Consider the following 23,091-nt stretch of genomic DNA (forward strand, 5'->3'; position numbering starts at 1 on the left):
AGCCCTCCACACCACGGGGTCCTGTTCAACCACCCCTCCACGGGCATCCCTCCACCGTCTACTATTCATCCTGCCCTCCACACCACGGGGTCCTGTTCATCCACCCCTCCACGGGCACCCCTCCACCGTCTACTGTTCATCCAGCCCTCCACCACACCACGGGGTCCTGTTCATCCAGAGGCAACGCCACCGCTCACTGTTCATCCACCCCCCCGCAACGCTCACTGTTCATCCCATCGACCGGCTTCAGTTAGCAGCAGTAGCCAAGGAATCGCTCAATCGGGTTCAGTTAACAGCCATCGATCGATCGCTCGGGTTAAGTGACGCATAGCCTGTAGTGCAATCGCTCGGGTTCAGTTAGAGCCCAACGCCTCGCTCGGGTTCAGTTAGAGCCAACGCCTCGCACACACGCGCGTACGTGTACGAGAGAAACGCGCATCGCTCGGCCTCCGACCTCCCACCGTAACCGGAAACTTCCCGAAATTTTCCTCCCCCTCGCTTCTACCACGGTTTTTCCATCATGGACGGCCCAAAGAATGTCATGCAGCTGCGTCTCCAGCCCGCCCAAGATGAAAAGCCCATTTTCTGTCATGATTTTTTGTCATAGAAGTAGGAGCCCACCACATCTATGATGATACCGGGTTTTGTCACAATTATCGTCATAGAAGTGTCATATGTATGACAGAAAAAAAATTCATTCGGCCCAAAATGTCACGGATGTGTCTTTTTTTCTAGTGGTGATGCCTATATACATGATCATGCCTAGATATTCTCATAATTATGCACTTTTCTATCAATTGCTCTACAGTAATTTGTTTACCCACCGTAATACTTATGCTATCTTGAGAGAAGCCACTAGTGAAACCTATGGCCCCCGGGTCTATCTTCCATCATATAAGTTTCCAATCTATTTTACTTTGCAATCTTTACTTTCAATCTATATCATAAAAATACAAAAAATATTTATCTTATTATCTCTATCAGATCTCACTCTCGTAAGTGATCGTGAAGGGATTGACAACCCCTTTATCGCGTTGGTTGCGAGGTTCTTATTTGTTTGTGTAGGCTTGAGGTGACTTGCGTGTAGTCTCCTACTGGATGGATACCTTGGTTCTCAAAAACTAAGGGAAATACTTATGCTACTTTGCTGCATCACCCTTTCCTCTTCAAGGGAAAACGAACGCAGTGCTCAAGAGGTAGCACCCCCCCGGGAAGGTAATGGGACAGCATGGGCCTTAGTGGAGGAGAGAGGCCCGGCCATAGGAGGTGGCGCCCCCCTGCCAATCCGAATTGGACAAGGGGTGGGGGCGGCGCCCCCCTTTACCTCTCCTACTCCTCTCTTTCCCCCTTTTGCTACTCCGGAAAAGGAGAAAAGGAGAGGGAAATCCTACTAGGACTAGGGAGTCCTAGTAGGACTCCCCACGCTTGGCGCGCCCCTAGGGGCCGGCCTCCTCCTCCCCCCTTTATATACGGAGGCGTGGGGCACCCCAAAGGCACAACAGACATCTCTTAGCCGTGTGCGGTGCCCCCCTTCATAGTTTACCACCTCGGTCATATTGTCGTAGTGCTTAGGCGAAGCCCTGCACTGGTAACTTCATCATCACCGTCGCCACACCGTCGTGCCGACGAAACTCTCCCTCGTCCTCAACTGGATCAAGAGCTCGAGGGACGTCATCGTGCTGAACGTGTGCTGAACACGGAGGTGTCGTACGTTCGGTGCTAGGATCGATTGGATCGTGAAGACGTTCGACTACATCAACCGCGTTACTAAACGCTTCCGCTTTCGGTCTACGAGGGTACGTGGACACACTCTCCCCTCTCGTTGCTATGCATCTCCTAGTTAGATCTTGCGTGATCGTAGGAATTTTTTTGAATTCTATGTTCCCCAACAGGGGCCCCCCTCCGGTGGTTCTTTGCTCCAGTATTTTTCTTTTCTTCAAAAAAAATTGTCAAAAAGTTTCGTCCAATTCCAGGAACTTTTATTTTTGCACAAAAAACAACACCACGGTAGTTCTACTGAAAACATCGTCAGTCCTTGTTAGTTCCATTCAAATCATACCAAAACTATTTAAATTTGTTGTAAACATGGCATGAATACTTTATAAATTATAGATACATTGGAGACGTATCACCCACCTGCATGGGGGACCCACATGACGTGGGTTGTGAGGCAAGGCCCCACACCCCTGGTCTAGGTGCACCAGTATCCTCCCCTAGAAGGAATATGATCATATCCCGAAGCGGTGACATCAAGATCCCTAAAAAGCGGGATAGCAATCGGTGGGGAAGGAAAGGAGGGATTTCCTTCCTCCCGCTTGGCCAACGACCCTACGGGCTTATAGGGCAAGCCACCAGCCCCCCTCCATGCCTATATAAAGGTGGAGAGGCATTGGGGGGCAATAATTTCCATGCTTGCTCGTCTCCCTCCCATTACACCTCCTCCACCTCGCGCAGATGCTTGGCGAAGCCTTGCTGTAGTTCCGCTGCTCCCACCACCACCACACTGTCATGTTGGTTCAGATCTCGTCTACCTCCTCTCCCTTGTTTGCTGGATCAAGAAGTAGAGTACTTGAACAAGTGGTTGAGGGTTTTGACATAATTGGATGGAGAAAGTGGCTGAAGGTTTTGGAGCAATATCGCTAAGAACTTGAGTAAGTAGACCATTAAGCAACACCTCATCCCCTTTTAATAGTACTGGCTTTCCTATGGACTCAATGTGATCTTGGATCACTTAAATAGAAATGAAGAGTCTTCAGCTTTTGCCAAAAATTGTCCTTATCATTTTGAGGGGTCCACATCTCTAGTCCATGCTATGCCAATCATTCAATATCCTAAAATATTTATCTTGAATGGATATTGGTTCGATTAGCTATATGTTATTATGAATTACCAAAACCACATGGGGATTAGTTGCACTTTCAACTTTTAAAGCTGACTTCGTTGCTGGCACACAGAAATATTGTGTAGTAGCGAAAATGACTTAATTTTTTTTCATACATTTCCTCCACGGTATTCCGTGGGCTGACTACTAAAATTATAACAATGGAGGCTCTTTTCTAATGAGGGTAAAAAAATTGGAAGTATCATGTAAAACCAATTGCTTGGTAGTACGTTGTGGATAGAGTGATTCTCAAAATGAGAAGGTGAAGAAAAAGACAGAGTCACAACACAGAGACTTCAAAGAAAAAATATGGCAGTTCCAGACGTATACCATGACTCGGAAATAGGAAAACTAAGAAGGCTCATAAGTGCCGATGAAAAATGTTACACTTGGAAGTGTCCGGAGCTAAAGGAGAAGGATCGAGGTGGATGGGTTCGACGGTACGGGAACAAAAGAAACAACGGTTTCAACCTGTCAAATATTTGGGTTTGTTCTCTGAGCATGAGAGAGTCTAAGCATGCCACAAATAGAACATCACTTGATGATGTTTGTCGTGTGATTCTACCTCATGTATTTTTATTTTTGAGTTCATTGCTTTCTCATGGATCTACGGTGAATGTTGTTGGTAAATTGGCAATCTCTGTTGCATCAAACCATAATCATTCCTGAAAGGCACTAGTCACACTCAAGTCATTTCCTATGGTGTATCTTTAAACCCTAAACCTCATTATTAGAAACCCTAATTACTCCACTTGCCATTACAAAACAACGTTCATTTTATTTGCTCGTATAATTCTCCAAATATTCTCAGGGACTCTTTGATATTATATAGAGTCCACTTCTACAAAAATGAATATGGAGTAAAAGGTTTAGACAATCTATTGTACTCATCAATAAGCGAAAGAGTTATATCGATAGAAGGTGCAACGACGGTAGGACTGAAAGAAGATAATGCGGGAGGTTAGCATGTCACATGATCCGTATGATGAACATGAGTTAATAGATCGTTACTAGGACTAGTGTGCATAATGTTCTTTGAGCTACATTATAGAATCATGTTAGGAACAAGAGACGAAACTTATGTAAAAGCAAGTTTTGTGGAAGGTAACTTGATGATAAAGGAATACAAAATTGTAGAAAAAAAAGAGAATTGATAATTACCTAGGATAATAATTAGTGTATCCCAACAATTTTGGTAATGGCATCTTCATTGAATCGTCTGAAGAATTATATTGATAAATCTGAACATGTGGATCTGGCAACGAAGTTCACTAAAAAACAAAAGGATGTTCCTCAGTTGGCGGGGGAGGCGAGGAATGCATGCCATAAGTTTATAAATCAGATGGTATGAACTCCACAAATTTGTAAGATAAAAATTCTAGGTACAAATATCTGAGTCTGTGGTGAACAAGCAGAAAAAAATAATAGAACAAAAGGAGTGAAACCAAATTACCTATCGAAATGTAATTTTAATTCATCAAACCCTACTCGGAAAGATCCCATATGCCTACGACACATAATAAGCAGAGAGGGTTATGCAACGAAAAAACAAAATTATGAGAATGGCAAGCGAATAGAAAGGGTGAATCAGAGAACATACAAGGATGTGCAGGGACAGAAGGAAGAAGAGTTCGTCCCACACTAAGAATGAAGAAACCAGACGAAGAAGATGAACATGAAGCAAGACCTAAACATGTAAGGTCCAGCACATATTCGTATAGGAGGAAATATGACGTTATGTACCAGGTATTTGTACAAGATTGATGTGTATATTATAATGTACTCTCTCCGGTCCTTTTTACTCTGCACATTCGATTTGTCGAAAGTCAAACTTTGCTAAGTTTGACCAAATTTATATTAGAAATTATTAGCATTTATAATATCTAATAAATATAATATGAAAATATATTCCAAGATGAACAAGATATTGGTGTTGTTATGTGAATGTCTATAATTTTTTATATAAACTTGGTCAAAGTTGGATGAGATTGACTTCGGACAAACCTAATATGCAGAGTAAAAAGGACCGGAGGGAGTATTCATAATGTAGAGAGTTTACATGTGATTTTTAGGCATTTTCATGTGTAAATGAGTGCACGAATCACGACGCGAACGAAGGGGTGATGAGATATGTGCCCGTACCACTGTGCCCTGCGAATTTCCGGCTCATCAAACCCATCACACGACCTTTCGCGCTCAAGAGTCAACCACCTACACAGCTATCCTAGACAATTTTAGTATCACTAGATCACGTTTCTAGGTAGTCCAAAATGCAAATAAGCATGTCTTTCAACAAATAGTAAACAACTTCTGTGGCCAACTTTTTTGCGAAAATGACAATCTATTATAAAGGCTCACTAGAAATATAAATCGACTCAAACATAATAAAAAATACATCAAGGTCCTTGAACTACTGAAGGACCATTGCCACCACGAGTCGCCAATGCGCCGCTGTCGCCATTTTCATATCGGAGCCTACATGACATTGTCAATGACAGTTAAGAAGTCTTCATGCAGTCGTTGCCGGTGAACCCCTTGTATTGATCGGAAGAACCTGTCATCAAATCTCGCTGTCACGTACACACGATGAGAAAGCCTAACCATGCAGCCCCGAGGAGCTGGTAAGAATCCACGCCGAAGCTTTGAAGAAGGTCAAAGTCTGGGAGTCCAAGAAGAAGGATTATCATCCGTTCGAGCCTCATCCCTGCGTGGACCAAATCCTAAACTAATTATTAGCCGAAGGTGAGGCATCGGGATTTTCCTCTTCACCGTCGACCATCCAAAACGGCTGGCAGAGGGAGGAAGGAGGGGACGAATCCAGGCGCTAGAGAGCACACGAGACTGTTCCACGGATCGACAGACACGAGGCACATAATTTTTTATCTAATTTCGCTACAAATCGAATGTCAAATGTTTTACCATGGTAAATCGAATGTTTTTATGGCAATTTATGCTCTCTCGAGGATGACAAATAATTGTCATGTTCAGTTTTTGCTAGGATTTTCCCGTGCTCTCTAAAGGAAATTGTCATCCTCGCGACAACATGAATTGTCATACAACGTTTTGTTTGTCATGCTTTAAAATATGACATCAGATTTTCAACATTATTGGTTTTATTTTAGAGGACCGCATGAGACACGTGGTAAGCAATCCAAATTATTTGAAAAGAAAAAGGTTTTAGTTTAGAGGCACGACGCACACACTAAAGAAAGGAAAATATTGCGGGAATCCCAAAGAGAAAATTAACAGCGGATAAATTTGAGCAGGCAGAACGCGGAGGCGAGGGCAAACGAGAATAGAAAAAGGAAAGAAGGAAGGAAAAATGCCGCAAGGAGGCCACGAGCTCGCCCAGTGCGGGCCCCCGCGCCCGCCGCTCGCTCGGGGGGAGAGGCGCACCACGGACGGTGGCGAGGCGCTGCGCTGCACCGCTGCCGCCCACCCACGCGCGCGGGGGCCCCACCGAGCCCTGACGCCGCGCGTGACGTCGGGCCCGAGGCCGCGCGCGCCCCGGCCTGGCGCCGCGGAGGACACGTGTCGTGCCGCCAGAGGCGGAAGGGGCGGGTAACGTGCGGGCACACGCGGCTGCTCGACGGCTTTTGGTTCGTGGGGAACGGGAAAAAATAAAACGGGCAGCGTCACCCCGGCGTGCGACCCAAGCGGCGCCGCACCGCCGAGTAGGCTCTGCCTCTGCCGCCCCCTCTACGTGTGCGCTGCGCTGCGTGCACCCGGCCGACTGCACCTGGATGGCTCGTCTGGTCGTTGGACGGACGAAACGTGTACAGGTGCAATGAACCACGGACTTTTCCTCGACCTCCTCCATGCCCGTACATGCACAGGTGCAAGTGGAGCCGCTGCACAGAGCCCCTCAAAATCTAGGGCCCCCAATTTTTGTGCAAATACTAAATCCTGAGATTATGGCAAGTAGACAATGAACTGCAGGCTCGTGTCTGCAGCAACCTATAAATTGGGGTGTTTTCTACTGCTTGTTCCATTGATCCATCAATCCATCCATCGTCCCCTTAGGAAATCAAGAGGTTGGAATCTTGCTGCTTGGTCGCCGCAGTCCCTGGAGGTGAGCAATCAGAGCGCCTCCGAAAAATCAGAATATAGAGGCTGATGTTGATGATAATGTTGACAACATTCAGGCTGAGAATACTAATCCAAGATTTTGTATCAAAAAATGCCCATAGGATGGCACGCTTTGGCTAAAAGAGTAAAAGATGGACTTGTAGCTCAAAATTGTAAGATTTTCCTTTTTAAGTAGGTATAGTTCCTTCAGAAATCTGTACTAGCGCAATGACTAATAAAAATAATGTTTTAATTACCTATTTGACTTTCTTATACATGGGGCCTAAATTGTGATTTCGCTCCGGGGCCTCAATTTCTGGGGTACGGCCCTGACCTCCTCCATTTTGTTGGTGGCCTCATCGGCGGATTAGACGGCATCGGTGTGTTTGGAGCCACTCTACATCCTCCTACTCCCCCCACTTGAGCATGCCACATGCTAATCCGACTTTTAAATCCTCTATTATTCCATCTATTCATAAATATAGGATGCTTTAAATATTTTAATACCGACTACGATCATATTGAAATGATCAAATGAATAAACAAACACACTAAAACGTGTCTATATACATTTAATTCAAAAAAAAGTTAGAACATGTTATAGTATTTGTGAGAGAAGGAAGAAGGAAGTATTACGCATATGTTCAGTTAATAGCCCGATTAATGACAAGCCGTACGTAAATTCGCATACAGTAGTATTTTTGTAACCATGTGGCATTCTCCCTCTCTCATCATTTTATTTAAAGATCGATCTATGACATCATCTAAACCTTAAAATTGCTTATAATCCAAGAAGATTAAAAACCCGACGTCAGATTTTTAACCATGTGAAATCTAACGCTCGATACGACAAATTACGTTATTGCGAGCATGGCAATTTTTCTTCAACAACCTTGCTAAACATCGTAGCAAAAAAAAAAAAGAGCATGACAAGGATTCTTCATGCTTGCTAAAAAGTTGTGATGCTCGCGACAACATAATTTGTCATTTCGGGCGTCAAATTTACCATATTTAAAAACCCGACGTCAGATTTGTAGCTAAATCCTATAAATAAACACCACTTGAACCTTTCCAAACCAAAGATAATGAAGGAACCAGCTCATTCGAAATGTGCACCTCCATTTTAATATGTTTGGTACAACCATGTGATCAATCAGCCCAATAATTTGAAAAATATATAAATATTAGAATTATTGTACTACGATCGGAAACAACAAATATATCAAGTACTATATCCTATTCATTTAGCACACCGCAAAATGCATCCCTAATGATGCCCTTTGCCAACTAAAAAAATATTTTTGAGTCCTGAAATTTTACTAGTAGTACTAGTAAATGCAAGATGTTTTGGATATTTTAATATACACTACATGCGGGCCGATCGATTGTGGATTTTGCTTTCCATCGTTTTCCATAGTAGTGAAAATGCTCTTGTGTCGACACGGCCTGTTTTGTTCGCTCCAGTACGACTGAACGAATGAACAAACACGCTAAAATGCGTCTACATACATTTGATTAAAGATAAATAAAACATCTTATACTACTACTGTTGTAGTCCCTCCGTCCCAAAAATTTTGTGTTAGATTTGTCTAAATGCGAATATATCAAGTCACGTTTTAGTATTAGAATATCCGTATCTAGATAAATCTAAGACAAGAATTTTAAGACTGAAGGAGTTTTTTAGATGCCAATTTAAGATGAATGTTTGTACTAGTAGTAAAAAAGTGGTAGCGGTGGGAGTAGAAGCAAGCAAAAGAAGAGAAGCGGTCGTACCTGGACAAGATGCCAAACCAGGTGGAAAGGGGGAGGCACGAGTGCATTGCCTTTTGCCCGCTTTCCAATTCCGCTCGCCCTCATCACCTCACCTCACGGGGTGGCCACAGCGATTTACCTGTGGCGCCCCGCCCCACTCCCTTTTCTGTTTTATAGCACCCCCTGCCCGCCTGCGTCCTCGGTTTTTCTCCGCTGAGCTTTCCTTCAACCCCGCTCAACTCCCGTCCTTCCTTCCCTCCCTACAAATCTGGTCTGCTGGCCGCTGTTCGCCGCGGCCGCCGGGTCTCTCGCGCTCGCGCAACTGCCTCAAAACCCTAGCCACCCCTCGCGACCCAGTCGATTGGATCGCCCGCTTCCTCCTCATCCTCCACCCACACCCAAGGTGCGTCGGCTGCCGTATTCTCCTCGCCCTCCCTACCTGCTTCCATATGTATATCTATGTATGTCGTTTGCCTTCACCGTCGTTGCCGGGATGCCCGTGCTCGCGTCTGTTATCGTCGCCGATGCGCGCCGGGATTTCCTGCCCGCTTTCCGCCCTTGGTTTTGCGCCGATTCGTGCCAGATTCACGGCTCTCTGAAACCTGTTTTTTTTCTTCTAGATATCTCCATCTCTGACTGCGTGCGTGTTTCTTCTTTTCATGGTTCTTGTGATTGTGTGATGTGCAGACAAAGTCATGGCAGGCCTGTTTGTTGGTTTTCCTCTGAGATGAGAAATCTTTGGCGGCTTTCATTTATGCGCGCTTTCCTTTCCTTTCCTTTCCTTTAGCATGCAGCCTTTTGCGCCCCCTTTTTTGGTGCTTTCTGTTCGGGGTGAGCAATCTGGTGATACAAACGGCCGCCGCCGGAATTTGTTTCTTTACTCCTTTTTATCATACCAGGTCGTTGCAGATTATGGCTCCCGATTTCTAGTTTTTCGTGGGCCATTCCTCAGATTTGTCTTCTCTGTTTCGGTTGCCCTTGTTAATTCGATGACGGACACGGAAGATCATTTCAGTGGATCTTTGTATCACCTGTCACTGTTCCTGCTTCGTTAAATTATGGCTGGGTTGATGTACAGAACTTTAGATTCTTGCGAATGCTAATTACAGAATTAGAGTTTTTTTTTTGCGGGGAAGAAAACTACAGAATTAGAGTTATAATAATGAATGTCTTATCGCTTAGCAAAGTGATCGATTGCTCTGTTTTCTCCCTTCAGGGGTATTATACATTTCCATTTCTCAACTTTTCGGGGAAAAAATCATTTCTCAAGCGTAGTAAAAAAAGGTAGACACTCACTGGCGTTTCCTCACGAACTTAGTGAAAACCTGTCATAATATTGTCCAATTGCACGGTTTGGGTTGGCGTCGAGGTTTTGGGAATTAAGACTTGGCCAGTTGCCATGGATAACAAGGCTGGCTGTCTCACGAGTAATTACCTATTGATGTCAATGTTTGATCTGAAAAGCAAATCATAGCTGATGGGATCGTCGCATATTTATTGATTGGAGGCTCCTCCAAAAGCACTGGCACTAATCCTATGACGAAAAAAATGCAACAATGTTAAATCTAGGCTAACTACTGCCAGACTGCCAACAACTGTGGTTTGGCTTGTCGCAAAGAAATTGGTCACCATACCTTTTGCAATGTTTGGCAGAAGCGTCGTTTTATCAGCCTGGCAGGATGCTAAGGAAGTGCAGCATCCCATAGTTGTGGTAGTGAGACAAATAAGAGCCATACACGAAGTGCCATACTTGTGGCAAAGTTTGGTTATGCAATATGATTGAGGCGGCGTCTAGTTTTAGGTTGTCCCAACTTGTAAGGGCATGCACAAGAATCTGATGTGTGCGCTAAGCATACGAAGAATTGAAGACCTTACTATAACTCTTTTAGTTGTGAGACTGAGTGAAGGCTACCTTTTTCCTTCTTTTCGAGAAACTGGTCATACAATCATCTCCTGGCAAGTAATACATACTGGACTTAAAAAATACTGTAGAAAGGATGAGCTAGTAGTAAGTGAATAGGATCTCCATGAAGTTGGTGTTATTCTGATAACCCTGTGGTTGGTACTTCCTATAATGTGTTTTGCAAAAGGAACATGGCATAATTTAGCTATAATATGTGGGCTACAGTGTCAGCAACTTTAACATTTTCCTTCTGATGTGCACTAAAAATAGATAAGTGAAACATGTATTTAGCATGATCTACAATCTCTTATCCACCATAAATTTTAACAAGACTACGTTATTTTTGCAGGGACCACTGATTTCACTCCTGTGTTTTCAACTCACTTGGGCTCCGCGAGAGTGCTGCCATACTGGGTATAATTCATCATCTTTGATATCTTCTTTATTTTAAGGTCATACCGACATTTTTCTTGCTACTGCACCTTATGAAGTGTACTTGTTGTTGGTCATCTTATGTAAATCAAAGATGTAACTGCACGTTCTGTTTCTTATGAAAGAATTAACAGGAAGCATGTATTCCTGTTCAGAGCAAAAGGCGTCATGCTGTTCAACTTCATTACTTGTTATAAGATAATGTAGTGCTGGTATTCAAATAAACAACAGATGACAAATGTTTAATACAGTTGGAACTGCGATATTGAATTACACCTGCCATCTATAGGGTCTGAGATTTGTTGTCCCCTCAACTGATATAGTACATGTGTAATCAATCTTTCTGATCTTTGATCTGTGTAGGCACTTACAGATCAACAAATAAAAACGATAGATATAGACTCATCTCAAAACAATGTTATGCAATGTTATAATCTTATACTCCCTCCGTCCTGAATTACTTGTCTTACATTTGTCTAGATACGGATGTATCTAGACACGTTTTAGTGTTAGATACATCCGTATCTAGACAAATCTAAGAGAGGTAATTTGGGACGGAGGTACTAATATCTTGGGAGAATATGATTATGAAAGCTAACTATTGAAGTCACTACAAAATTATAAACAGAGTCTGTTAAATTTACGAGTTGAAAGATTTAGCATTAGGGTAAACCAACATAATTTTGTTTTGAATTATAAAGACACCGACAATTCTAAGATCTGTTGATCATGACAGAAGTGGACATGTCATGACTGTGCTCTCCTTTTAGTAGATAGCTGCTCCTGGTTGTGGTCTCCTTTTCCCTTTGTATGCAATTTTTATGACCCTTTAATGTTAAGTAGCCTTTTATGGATCTCTTTTTACTTTTGCTGCATGAGCTTTGTAGTTGAGACTTCCTAGATTCTCATCTCATTTTTTTTTGCTAATCAGCAGGATCATCACCTTCTGTTTGGCCTGAACTGTGGAAGTTTCTAAGTAGAAACTGAGGGTCAGTTCAAAACTTCATCCCACTCACCCCATACATACTGGCGAGAAATGGATCGTGATGATGTATCTGGCTTTGTTAGCGGGGGTTGCAAGCTGTTCTGAGTTTTCTAACCTAGTAGAAGTTCATAAATAAAGTTATGATACCAGGAAGTCAGTCAACTGGTGGTTCTTTTCATTTACTAATTGGTTGATGTTTCCGAATTGGAATGGACAAAACTTCTCATGGCCTTGGATTTGGTGATAGAATCAACTCGGTGAACACTTCTCATTACCAGAGTTCAGTTGAACATACTGCTCAGCATAGAGATACACTTGATTCCACATCATACTCCAGCTTTTCATTCACTAACACAAAAGCCCTGAAAAGGAAGTGGGGTACTATGGCGGGAGCAGAAGGTACTGGGGATGCATTACTCACTCTGGGTTTAGGCCGTTCACCAAGTTCATCTGACAATAGCAAAGTAAGCTCTGCCACAGCTTGTGCAATGTCTCCATGCTCGCTAAAGGAGGCTGATGAGGAGTCATCTGTTGATCTTAGCTTGAATTTTGAGCTTTCCCTTGGCAATGATGTTGCACACTTCCAAAGGAAATCCTCTGCTGCTTTGGTGGCCAAATCTCCTAAACTGGATCTTCAGTTGAGTTTATCCACTGGCTCACCTGAATCTGCTGTCACTTGTACAAATATGGTGTCACCAAATATTCATGATGGCTTGGACATACCAGTGACCTATTCATTACCAGCCATTATAGGGAATGGGTCAGCACCGTCTAGTTGGGGTTTTGAGCACTCTGTGGTTTCATCATCATATGCGTCTGAAGCAACATATGCCTTTCCATTTTCGAAGATACCCAGACAAGAGAATGGTGCTTTAGCTTCGCCAGTCATATCGTCAACTATGCCAGCAAGTGTGAAGAGCTCGGTTGCCTCTACTTCGGTGGTAACTAACCCTCAGCAGCGCAATCTTAACACTAAAACCTGCCAGTTCCCTGGATGTGGGAAAGGGGCAAGAGGTGCATCAGGGCATTGCATAGCCCATGGTGGTGGCAGGCGATGCCAGAAACCTGGTTGCCAGAAGGGTGCTGAAGGAAGGACCATATATTGCAAGGCCCATGGTGGAGGGAGGAGATGTGAGTTTCTTGGATGTACAAAGAGCGCTGAAGGGCGCACCGACCACTGCATTGCCCATGGCGGTGGCCGCCGGTGCAGTAATGATGGCTGCTCCCGTGCTGCCCGAGGAAGATCTGGCTTATGCATCAGGCATGGAGGTGGAAAAAGGTGTCAGCAGGAGAAGTGCACCAAGAGCGCAGAAGGTCATTCTGGCCTCTGCATCTCTCATGGGGGTGGGAGGCGATGCCAGTTTCCAGAATGTGCAAAGGGTGCACAGGGAAGCACAAAGTTCTGCAAGGCGCATGGTGGAGGCAAGCGCTGCACTTTCTTGGGCTGTACCAAAGGAGCTGAAGGCAGCACCCCTTACTGCAAGGGCCACGGAGGAGGCAAGCGCTGCTTATTTGAGGGTGGTGGAGTGTGCCCGAAGAGTGTGCATGGCGGGACGCAGTACTGTGTTGCGCATGGTGGTGGGAAGAGGTGCGCTATTTCCGATTGCACTAAGAGTGCTAGAGGGCGGACGGAGTACTGTGTGCGCCATGGTGGTGGCAAGAGATGCAGGTTCGACGGCTGTGTGAAGAGTGCGCAGGGGAGCACTGATTTCTGCAAGGCGCACGGGGGAGGCAAGCGCTGCTCATGGGGCCTGCCGGACTCGAGCTTCGGTATTGGCACAGAGCAGTGTGATAAATTTGCTCGCAGCAAGACTGGCCTCTGTTCAGCTCACACCGCTCTAGTCCAGGACCACTGTGTTCATGGTGGTGGTACATTAGGCCCTGTGATCCACCACTTCGCCACAGATGTTAAACCCGACGAGATGGAAATTGCTGCGGCAGTGAAGGTTGATCCTGTTTCGATGCAGTCGGAGCCTCCATTGCCGGAGGGCAGGGTGCATGGCGGCGGGCTGCTGGCGCTGCTTTCTCGCGGCGGAAACCACACAGGCCCTGTTGGTAACTCGGAGAACGGGGCCTCTGTCATGATGGCGTGGATGTGAGTGGGCGGACATTCTCATCAAGAATTGGTTGCTTCAAGTTTTGATCTGTTTCCAGAGCTAATGCTGTGGCGGGATGAAGTTCAACATTTCACCAATTGTTGTCCTAGTTGTTTGGAAGTGGTAGGACATATATCCTCCGTGTAGAATAAATAAGGGAGAGCGTTGTGGGCTTCTCTGTTATTGTAATTAATTAATTAATGTCGTCAAACTGCCCTTGCTTTGTGTTTATTACAATTTGTGTAATCTGATACTATTTCACAGTTCCTACTTGGATGTCGTCTCTTCGCTGTTTGCTTTCCTTTGTGTTTCTGGTAATAGTGCAGCATGTAGTACGATATTTTTTGGTGGGTACTGGGTAGAAGTCTGTCCTATATTGGTCGGATGAGGGTTATTTGGTTATCGATTATTCATCAGATAATTCTCTTTTTTTTTGTGAGCCATCAGATAATTCTCAGTCGCGTCAAGAGATGAATGTTGATGCATATTATCATTGCTAGAAACTCTCTAGATTTAGTACCATGAACGTCGAGAGATGAATGTTGATGCACATATCATTGCTAGAATCTCTCTAGATTTTTTCTGAAACCTGTGGCACACTATTCAAATCAAATACTTGTTACATCACTAACAAGTTCAACTAGGATAATCTACGAAGGATCAGCCTCCCAAGAAACTACAGCATTACTCCCTCCGTTCCGAATTACTCGTCATAGAAATGGATGTATCTAGAACTAAAATACATCTAGATACATCCATACCTGCGACAAGTAATTCGAAACAGAGGGAGTAGAATCATAGGAATTCCTAGCAAACTTGTGTGCCACCTTGTTCCCCTAAGTGAGAGGAAAAGGACAAATACTTTGAGCTAAATGAAAACACTTGTTCAGAGTAGTAGAATAAGAATGAAACTCTAGATTTAGTACCATGAACGTCAAGAGATGAATGTTGATGCCCATATATCAAATGCTAGAAACTCTCTAGATTTAGTACCAGACCGCCATGTATGGCTTTTGGAGGCCCGGGCTATGTAAAATATGTTATCATTGATCAATAAAGCTCGGGAGTTTCGCTAAAAAAGAAGAGATGTTGCTTCAAAAAAAAAAGAAAGAAGAGATGTGAGGCAGGTTCCAGGGAAGCTTGTGGCCAGGCACAAGATAGCCAGGGTACCAAATGTTACAATTGTGTCGAATTATTGGGCTAGAGTTAGACTTGGAGTATGCAAAGGGTTAGATGTTTGAGCCTAACACCAACGACCCTGGGAATCTGACTTCCAGGTGGTGGTTTCCTCCAGAAATTCCATATAGGCGTCCTGCACCAGTGTCAAACGAAACCTCTAGTGCACTGGTTCTTCCTGAACCAACACGCAACATGAATGATCCCCGACAAGGAAAAGGAGATGATATGCAGTTAACTCAAGAGTAAAGGCAATGCACAGTACGGTCAGCATAGGAAGACGCTCAGTACAATGTTCCAAGAGAATCAGTTACCGTGGCTACGAAGGAGAACGTGAACGGGGTCAACAGAAGCTCCATCGCAAAGCCAAATTTACACCTACGATCGCAACTCGATGGCCTAGTTATGTTACAGGGCAAAACTGGACAAAAATAATCACACCCACTTGGGAGCAACCAGTTAGGAAATTAGCAGAAAACAAAGAATGAACAAAATTTCCTGAAGAATGAATAACTGCCCTAAGTATGTGGTTAAGCGCTACTCAATCAAATGTCCGTCCTTGTGTCGTTTAAGCGACCGGCATCATCTGACGGTGGCTTTATATACCTCCCTATGGTTTTTTGCCGAGCCCTCTTCTTCATTCTCTGGATCTTGTCTTTGGTCTGTTGCTTCCTTCGCTCCTTCTCCTGCTGCCGCATGGTCCTCTCCCGCTCGTACAGACCTTGCCACACAACTTCGCCAGTTTGTGGCCAGAGCCACCTTCTGTCGGGGTGGTCCGCATCAGCCTCTTCTGCCAAGTCTTCGTCCATGCTCTTCAGAGTAGCGTAGGAGAACCACTGGATTGACATCTGACCTCTCCTGCCCTCCAGCGGATGCTGCTCCTGCATTGCACCAGTCTCTGGGTTTACATACACCATCCGCCGTGCACTGTGGAACGCCCAAACGTTTACAATCAACTCGAGAACACCAGAGTAGCAGTGCTTGTCCTGTGCATGTACATATCAACAAGAGAGCAACGGTCACAGGTTTTCGAGGTGGAAATAGCATAACTATCATATATCACAAACATATAGGTCAGATTTCATTTCCTGTAAAAGTGATCAGCTGTTCTTTTGTTCCAGCCAGAAGTGTTCGAATGTTCTATATCAGTATATCACTGTGACAGGACTAGGAAGGGTATTAACTATATTGTCTAATACTGTGATAGAGGCGCTCACCCTGTGGAGACTCAAGATGCAATGCCCAGTTTGATTATGCTTGTCGTACATCTGTGCATCCAGCGCATCTACAAACATCCTACAAAACAGCATCTCTGTAAAACACCAACTGAGTATATATATAAAAGAATTTGAACCATATAACGCAGGACTTAAAACAAACCAAGTCCTCTTTGGACCTTAGCCCAATGTCAGCACATGCAACAACAAGGCTATATACTTAAACAGTAAAAAATACACACATACTACTTTAACCATCGCTGGGCGTTATTGGAGACAGTATATACACAGGCTATGAAATTCTTAACAGTAGTAGATCACTTTTTTACAGCCTGTGTATATGCAGGAGTACTTTTTTATGCTCACAGTAGTAGATCACTTGAAATGCATATACAAGGCAACGACCAACTAGCCAGTGCACCAGGATTTCCATATCTACAGTTAAAAAAAGTACTAGCTATATGGTTTGGCTATAATAATACTTCAAAAAAAATGTTACCTTGAGAACATTACAAATTCCAGGAATGATCTCGTAGGCATAACCCAACTTTGCATCACAGACCACGTGTCTCCATCATTAGGCATACGTGGCAGAGAATTCAAATCTCCATCAAGCTGCAAGCCATACATCCTTTGAAAAGCCTCCAAAACAGCTAACCTTCAGGACAGAACTATGAAGAAAATTAGTTTGTTGTAAAACAAAGCAGTTCAGTTTGGCACCACAGCCAAAAATTCTACTTTAAACAGTTCGTGAAATAGCAACTTTAGTTCTGTAAACATGGTAGGCCAGAAAGGGCAGTAAGATTCTCTAAAATGTTACTTCCTCTGTAAAGAAATATAAGAGCATTTAGATCACTACTTCAATGATCTAAGCACTCTTATGTTTCTTTACGGAGGGAGTACTCTGTAAGAAATGATGGTTGGTAACATGTTTTTAGAACAACTTATTGCCCAATCCAATACAATATCTGTTAAAACTAGAACATTTGCAAAACAACATGCAACAGTGCAACCTATGAAACATGGTTAAATAGATGACCTGCAGTTCCCAGCATTAATCGCATCACAGAGGGACCAGAAATCTTGATTAGCATGATTTCTTGGATCTTGGTCCATACGAACCCAAAAGTAGAAGGCATCTCCATGCTTTTGAGTTTGAATAGCTTCCAACATTGCAGATTCAGCATTTTTTGACAAGTTCGCCTGCTTAGGAAATGGGATGGTAAATATAAATAGGATGCTAACAATTATGCATGACCTGGATAACTAATCTACATTGCATCATCAAAAGGAAAATTCATATCTACAGCTTGACAACATATTAGGCAGTGACATCCAATGCACAGGTTCTGTACAAAGAATAATGCCCAAATCATTCTTATATCTATCATATTCATTGAGAATCAGTGGTACCCCAAAATAAAAATAACCAAAATACAAAGACCTCTTTGATATCAAAACAAAAATCATTTTACCTTTCTTGCAGTCACCCTCCAGGATTGAAATCCTATCCAAGAATTCTTGTGTATCCGGTCAATTCTGTTAGCCAGAGCAAAGAAAGCTCCAAATTCGCCAAGGATATCTCTGTAGTACCCACTGTTGAGCAGCGGGAGACGAGAAGAAGCATCAATGTCATCTGCTCCGAATCTTCGACCTTTTGAAGACTAATGGAAAACAAACTTCATGTGATCAATTTAAGCCATTGAAATATTTCTTAAGAGTAGCCAAATATATTCTGGCTAGCCACATACCAACATCCGTTCCATTAGTATTAATTCAGTGATAAAAAATAATTTAAAACAAAGAAGAAATACGTATTTATTTATTTTAGTGGAAGAAGAAATAAATAATATACACATATTTGCATCTATATGTAAAGTCACCAGTCACCACATGGGTTGTTGGATTAAGTTTAGTTCGATCAGATATCTCCTCAAGTGACTAAATCTTAGCAATCCAAATCTGACTCAATGGTATACATGGCAGTTATATATGTTAACACCTAGATGAGTTTGCATTAGTTGTATGCAGGAAGCAATGCAAATCTTAGTTCCATCAAAAGTTGTGTTCACACTGTCACACTCCCCATTTAACATGTACAACCAGCCATGGTACAAGGAATATGACATTTATAGAAGGTCGGCTACAGATTTTAGATCTCATGGTTTATAACATCAGAGATGGTTTTTAAATGTGTACATTTGAAGCATTCAGGCTGACCATTTAACATTCTGAATAACTTGGTTACTGCTAAGAGGTGAAAACAGCTTACCAGGCCAATTCCACGATACAGAGAGCTTTGATGCAGAAAGGGCCAAGTTCCCTCCCCATAGAAGGGTTCGTATATACAGAGTGGCTGACCTGTCCGTTCAAGCTCCTTTTCATCTCTTTCATGCAATTCATTTTTCATCCTATCCACCCTTTTGACATTTCTATACACTTCCTCCCATGTTCCATGAGGTTGGTCACTCCTCTCCTTCAACTGCATAACAATCCAATCAAATTACTTAGCATGCATTGTTAAAACGATGAAAAGTGATGTGTTAAATATCAAATTTACGTCAATACTTACATACTCTTCTTCCAATTTCATTTTGGCGCTCATAATACCATTTGCTCTTTCTTCCTTCCATGCAATAGCAGAGAACGTTTCATCAATCTTTGGTGTAATACTGTGAGGGTCATCCTTTCTGTTCCTGTGCCAATCCATTTTCTGGAGCATCTTGCAGTCAGCCAAACTTTCATTCACATTGTATAAGTTCTTCACATCCTCAAATAGATGCCATTTCCACTCTTGTTTCAAAGGTAAAGGTATCTCCCCAGCACTTAACGGGGTCAGTGTTTCGGAAGGAAACTTGATAACATTTTCCAATAGTACAGCATAGCCTTCAATGGTTTCAGAAGCCATCAGATCCTTCGCACGGGCTTTACCAACTGATGCAATATTTTTCCCTAGATCGGATAGTTCCCCATTTGATACCACTTGCAGTAGGACTTGGCTTAACATGGCGATATTCTTTCTTGGAAAAAGGAGTCCATTTATCCCATCATCAATCTAAGCCATCAAGAAAACAGTGTTAGCTTATGATAAGATGTGCAATGGTAAGGTATTGTGTTGATAAATGCAATGCCAATAAAATTTGAGACATCATGAGCATACATATTTTGTGATCATTCCAAGGTCCGGAGCTATAACCAGCTTCTCAAGAATCATAGCTTCAACTAGCACACCGGGGAAGGATTGCTCATCAAGGCAAGAACAGTATATGACAAGGTTAGCTATAGCAAGGAGATTGTCAGTATCTTCAACAGCAACATGCTCCACTGCACCTCTTGAGAAGCCAACATTTAAAGCAATGGCCTATGATTATTAGAGCAATACCAAGCAGTTAGATGCAATTTAAAGGTTTATGACATCTAAATAGTGAATTCAAACGATGAAAGACAGCATGGTTGTACATCCTAACCTCAAGAGCTATCCTATGCTTATCAGTTTGGTTTCCTGTCAAGATTCTCACTTTCAGTTCAGTCTGTGTGCTATTCTCAGAAGGATACTGCTGTAAAAGAGGTCCTACTGCTTGCAAGACAAGTGCCTCTTCCATCAAAAGCCCATCATATGAAAACTGACTACCAACCATAGCAATTACAAAATCTCTTGGACCTAAACTCAGGCTGATTCTCACATCTTTGTCATAATTTTTCGCAATGAATCTATCAGCTTGAAATGCTGGTGCAGGAGAACCTGGAATCACGAAATAGTTACCAGAATCAAATGCAGCATACATCACCTGCAGGAAATGAATATAATAAAATAATCTTATGTCAGGCTGGGGGATCTACATAAAAATGCAAACATTATTAATTCGTCAAATTTAGTAGTATGAGAATAGCTTAAATACCGGCAATATGTAGTTGGGAAAAACTATAACATTTGCCCTGCTAAAGACTTCTTGCCAACCACCTAGGATTTGAGTCATTCCACTAGACTTATATTCCCTAATACAATGAGCGAGGGAAGTCTCTTGCACAGTCCAAATGACAGGTACGGATTTGAAAGGCTCCTGCAGAAGACTGCAGCAAGACACATTAACTTTGAGTAAACATTTGGAAGTGGTCAAAATTAAACACCTGACTTTGTGCAAACACCTTAGAATGATCTGAAATATGTAGTCACAGTCCTTGTTTCATAACTACCTTGAAAATACTGGCCTTGCTTCAATTGAGTTTACAAGCATGCCATCATAGCTGCAGAAATACAAATAAACCTGGTGAGGAAATGATTAGGATGTGAGGCTGAGGCTACATACTATTTTCAAGTTAAAAATGCTACATTATGAGACAATATGCAGTAAGTAATATAAGCAAAGAACTGGCAAGATATACTTTAAAACTTACTCTAGCCAATCTATAGAAGTGAGTAACTTTGTGTCCACAGGTAAGATCTCAACTGGTATGCCAATAGTACTCCAAATACTACTACATGGGCCATCCTCAAATGAGAAAACCTGCATTGAAAATTTGCAAAGCGGATTAATAGCAACATACAGACAGGGAGTTTATGACATTTCAATCATGCGCATCCATTTTGGTTTGGGTACTTGTGCAGTTCAAGTTTTGTGCAGAAGACCATAGATACACACGATGATAAGAGTGATTCAAGTAATCTATGCCTCGGTACTTGGGTTTTGGCTAGACATCTCAACTTGAATAGTTGGACTAGACAACCAACTTGTTGACTAGACGTGACTCGTCAAGGACAACTAGTGGCTCGACTAATTGTGCAACCCGCTATAAGACTGAGCTCATGTTAGACCGAGACCACTCCAAAAGAGATGTACTTCCTAGTAAGCTCAAAGTATCAACCTAGCTCCCTGCCTCTGATAACCTAATACTGATAGCAAGATGTTGTGCTGATTCAGAAAGTGGCCATGTATTTCTGGCTCCCACTCCAAATTTTGCAGTGTAGTCAACTAGTAAGGCCCCACTTGGATTGTTGATTGGCTCCTAAATACCCCCGTAACCGATACAGACCTCCAGCCATCGTGTTTATTCCAGGCGGAAATCACGCTGCAACCGGTAATATACACCTGTAAATTAAATCCGGGTCTATAAGCTTACACCGATTCCAAGCAGGGTCTAATGTGGTATTTGTAGCAAGCATGGTCCACTAGTCTATGCATCGCACCCCGGCGAAAAGACTCGACTCTTCGGCCCATAAACTTAATACAGCACTTTAGAACCTATGCACATGCAAAAGTTTCTGCAACATAATGATCATGCACCATACAAAGAAGACAAAACAATAGAAATGAATAATCCGTGCATATAGTACAGATTTTATTTCAACAAAGATCCTATTTCATCCCTAAGTGCTCATGAACTAGCAGTGATCAAAATATCAAACTTGCTGAAAGAGCGCAAAGGTAGAAGGAGGGTTCAGGGGGGAACACCAACCATCGTTCAAGCATACCATAACGCACATAGGGATAATTAGGATACATATACGCGTTATATACTCCATTAGTCTAACAAAATATCACTAAGACTTGCACTGCATAAATCAGATTTGATTGTTGCCACCTCCGAAAGTAGGAGGTACTGACAGTGATACCTCATGCTACCTCTCGTGGAACTGCTATACTAGGAAGTGTGAACGTCGAAATCAGAACTAAGAGATTAGTTGCATTACGAATAGTACATCAGATACGGAATCTGAACTTGCTGTGTATACCATCAAGGAATATCACTTGTGGAAGCAAACCAACTAATGAAGGAAACAATAAAGACACGGCAAGACGCGTTCCGGTATTCAGAAGAAAGCAGTTGAGCCACGCACCTTCATTTCGTAGCCCATCGCCTCCAGCACCGAGGCGACGCTGATCATCTGAAGCTGCATTGCGTCGGGAGAGAGATCCCCAAACACCTAAACGAAGTGCAATGAAAAAAAATCAGAGCCAGAATCGCGAGAAAACAGAACTCAAACACCGCCCAGCCCAGCTCAACAACTCACCAAGGCGAGGCGCGGCTTCCGGGCCCCGACCCTCTTGACGGGTCTCCCGAGCTCCGCCAAGCTCTGAGCATCCTGACTCCGCTCCCTCGCCCACTTGTCCCGCAGCCTCGTGGGCTCGAACGTGAGGCCCTCGCCGGTCTCCAGCCCGCCGAGGCCGCGAGGCAGCACGGCTTCGGTCCCGCCCCGCCCCCGTCCCCCGCTGGCGCGTCGCGAAGGGAGCAGCATCGTCGGGTTCTCGACGACGAGCGATCCGGGGAGGAAGGTGTACACGAGAATGGTGACGAAGAAGAAGGCGGCGCCGGTGCCGATCCACTGAAGGAAGTCCACCTTGTCGACGAGCACGAACCGCGCGAGCCTGGATCTCACGCCCGGCCTCCGCGCCGCGCCCCCGCCGCCCGCCGGGGTGCGCGGCACCGGGGCCGGCGCCGCCGCGCGCTTGTAGCTCCCCGACCCGGCGGCGCTGTCGAGGGAGCCCATCGGCGCTCGGCCTAGGGTTTCGGGGCGGCCGCGGCCGCAGAGAGCATGGCGAGCGAGGGAGCGAGCGATTAGAAGCGAAGCAGTTGAGGAGAGC

The 23,091-nt window shown here is 43.7% G+C and overlaps 2 protein-coding genes across 5 annotated transcripts; one reads left to right on the plus strand and one right to left on the minus strand.

Annotated features, from left to right (window-relative positions):
* The first annotated feature begins 8,925 nt into the window (after positions 1 to 8,925).
* Positions 8,926 to 14,412, plus strand: LOC119268419. 3 transcript variants are annotated; one of them, XM_037550040.1, is made up of 3 exons: positions 8,926 to 9,104; positions 10,954 to 11,056; positions 11,971 to 14,412. In XM_037550040.1, exon 3 carries the CDS (start codon positions 12,231 to 12,233, stop codon positions 14,118 to 14,120), a length of 1,890 nt encoding a protein of 629 aa, XP_037405937.1. In that variant the 5' UTR covers positions 8,926 to 9,104; positions 10,954 to 11,056; positions 11,971 to 12,230; the 3' UTR covers positions 14,121 to 14,412. The 3 variants fall into 3 exon arrangements, with proteins under 3 accessions (XP_037405937.1, XP_037405935.1, XP_037405936.1); XM_037550038.1 differs by having other exon boundaries at positions 10,954 to 11,018; positions 11,968 to 14,412; XM_037550039.1 differs by having other exon boundaries at positions 10,954 to 11,018.
* A 1,129-nt stretch (positions 14,413 to 15,541) lies between these two features.
* On the minus strand, positions 15,542 to 23,012 carry LOC119268420. Of its 2 annotated transcripts, XM_037550041.1 has the most exons (14): positions 22,521 to 23,012; positions 22,347 to 22,433; positions 20,906 to 21,015; positions 20,705 to 20,755; positions 20,410 to 20,581; positions 19,978 to 20,298; positions 19,671 to 19,871; positions 19,083 to 19,565; positions 18,783 to 18,992; positions 17,986 to 18,174; positions 17,550 to 17,713; positions 17,010 to 17,168; positions 16,511 to 16,589; positions 15,542 to 16,279 (listed from the first exon to the last, which is right to left on the minus strand). In XM_037550041.1, the coding sequence occupies exons 1-14, from the start codon at positions 22,995 to 22,997 to the stop codon at positions 15,839 to 15,841; spliced, it is 3,144 nt and encodes a 1,047-aa protein (XP_037405938.1). In that variant the 5' UTR covers positions 22,998 to 23,012; the 3' UTR covers positions 15,542 to 15,838. The 2 variants fall into 2 exon arrangements, with proteins under 2 accessions (XP_037405938.1, XP_037405939.1); XM_037550042.1 differs by lacking the exon at positions 15,542 to 16,279 and having other exon boundaries at positions 16,511 to 16,605.
* Positions 23,013 to 23,091: the final 79 nt, after the last annotated feature.

Source organism: Triticum dicoccoides, chromosome 3A (assembly GCF_002162155.2).
Source record: "Triticum dicoccoides isolate Atlit2015 ecotype Zavitan chromosome 3A, WEW_v2.0, whole genome shotgun sequence".
Lineage (NCBI taxonomy): Eukaryota > Viridiplantae > Streptophyta > Magnoliopsida > Poales > Poaceae > Triticum > Triticum dicoccoides.

What these genes read in the sequence shown, in the direction of transcription:
- LOC119268420 (XM_037550041.1), bottom strand. Translation starts at nt 22,997, where the DNA reads ATGGGCTCCCTCGACAGCGCCGCCGGGTCGGGGAGCTACAAGCGCGCG. An exon ending in ACTTCTATAGATTGGCTAGA is followed by an intron (nt 20,756 to 20,905) that starts GTAAGTTTTAAA and finishes GTATTTCTGCAG; the next exon opens with CTATGATGGCATGCTTGTAA. An exon ending in TGTATCGTGGAATTGGCCTG is followed by an intron (nt 18,175 to 18,782) that starts GTAAGCTGTTTT and finishes GTTTTCCATTAG; the next exon opens with TCTTCAAAAGGTCGAAGATT.
- LOC119268419 (XM_037550040.1), top strand. Translation starts at nt 12,231, where the DNA reads ATGGACAAAACTTCTCATGGCCTTGGATTTGGTGATAGAATCAACTCG.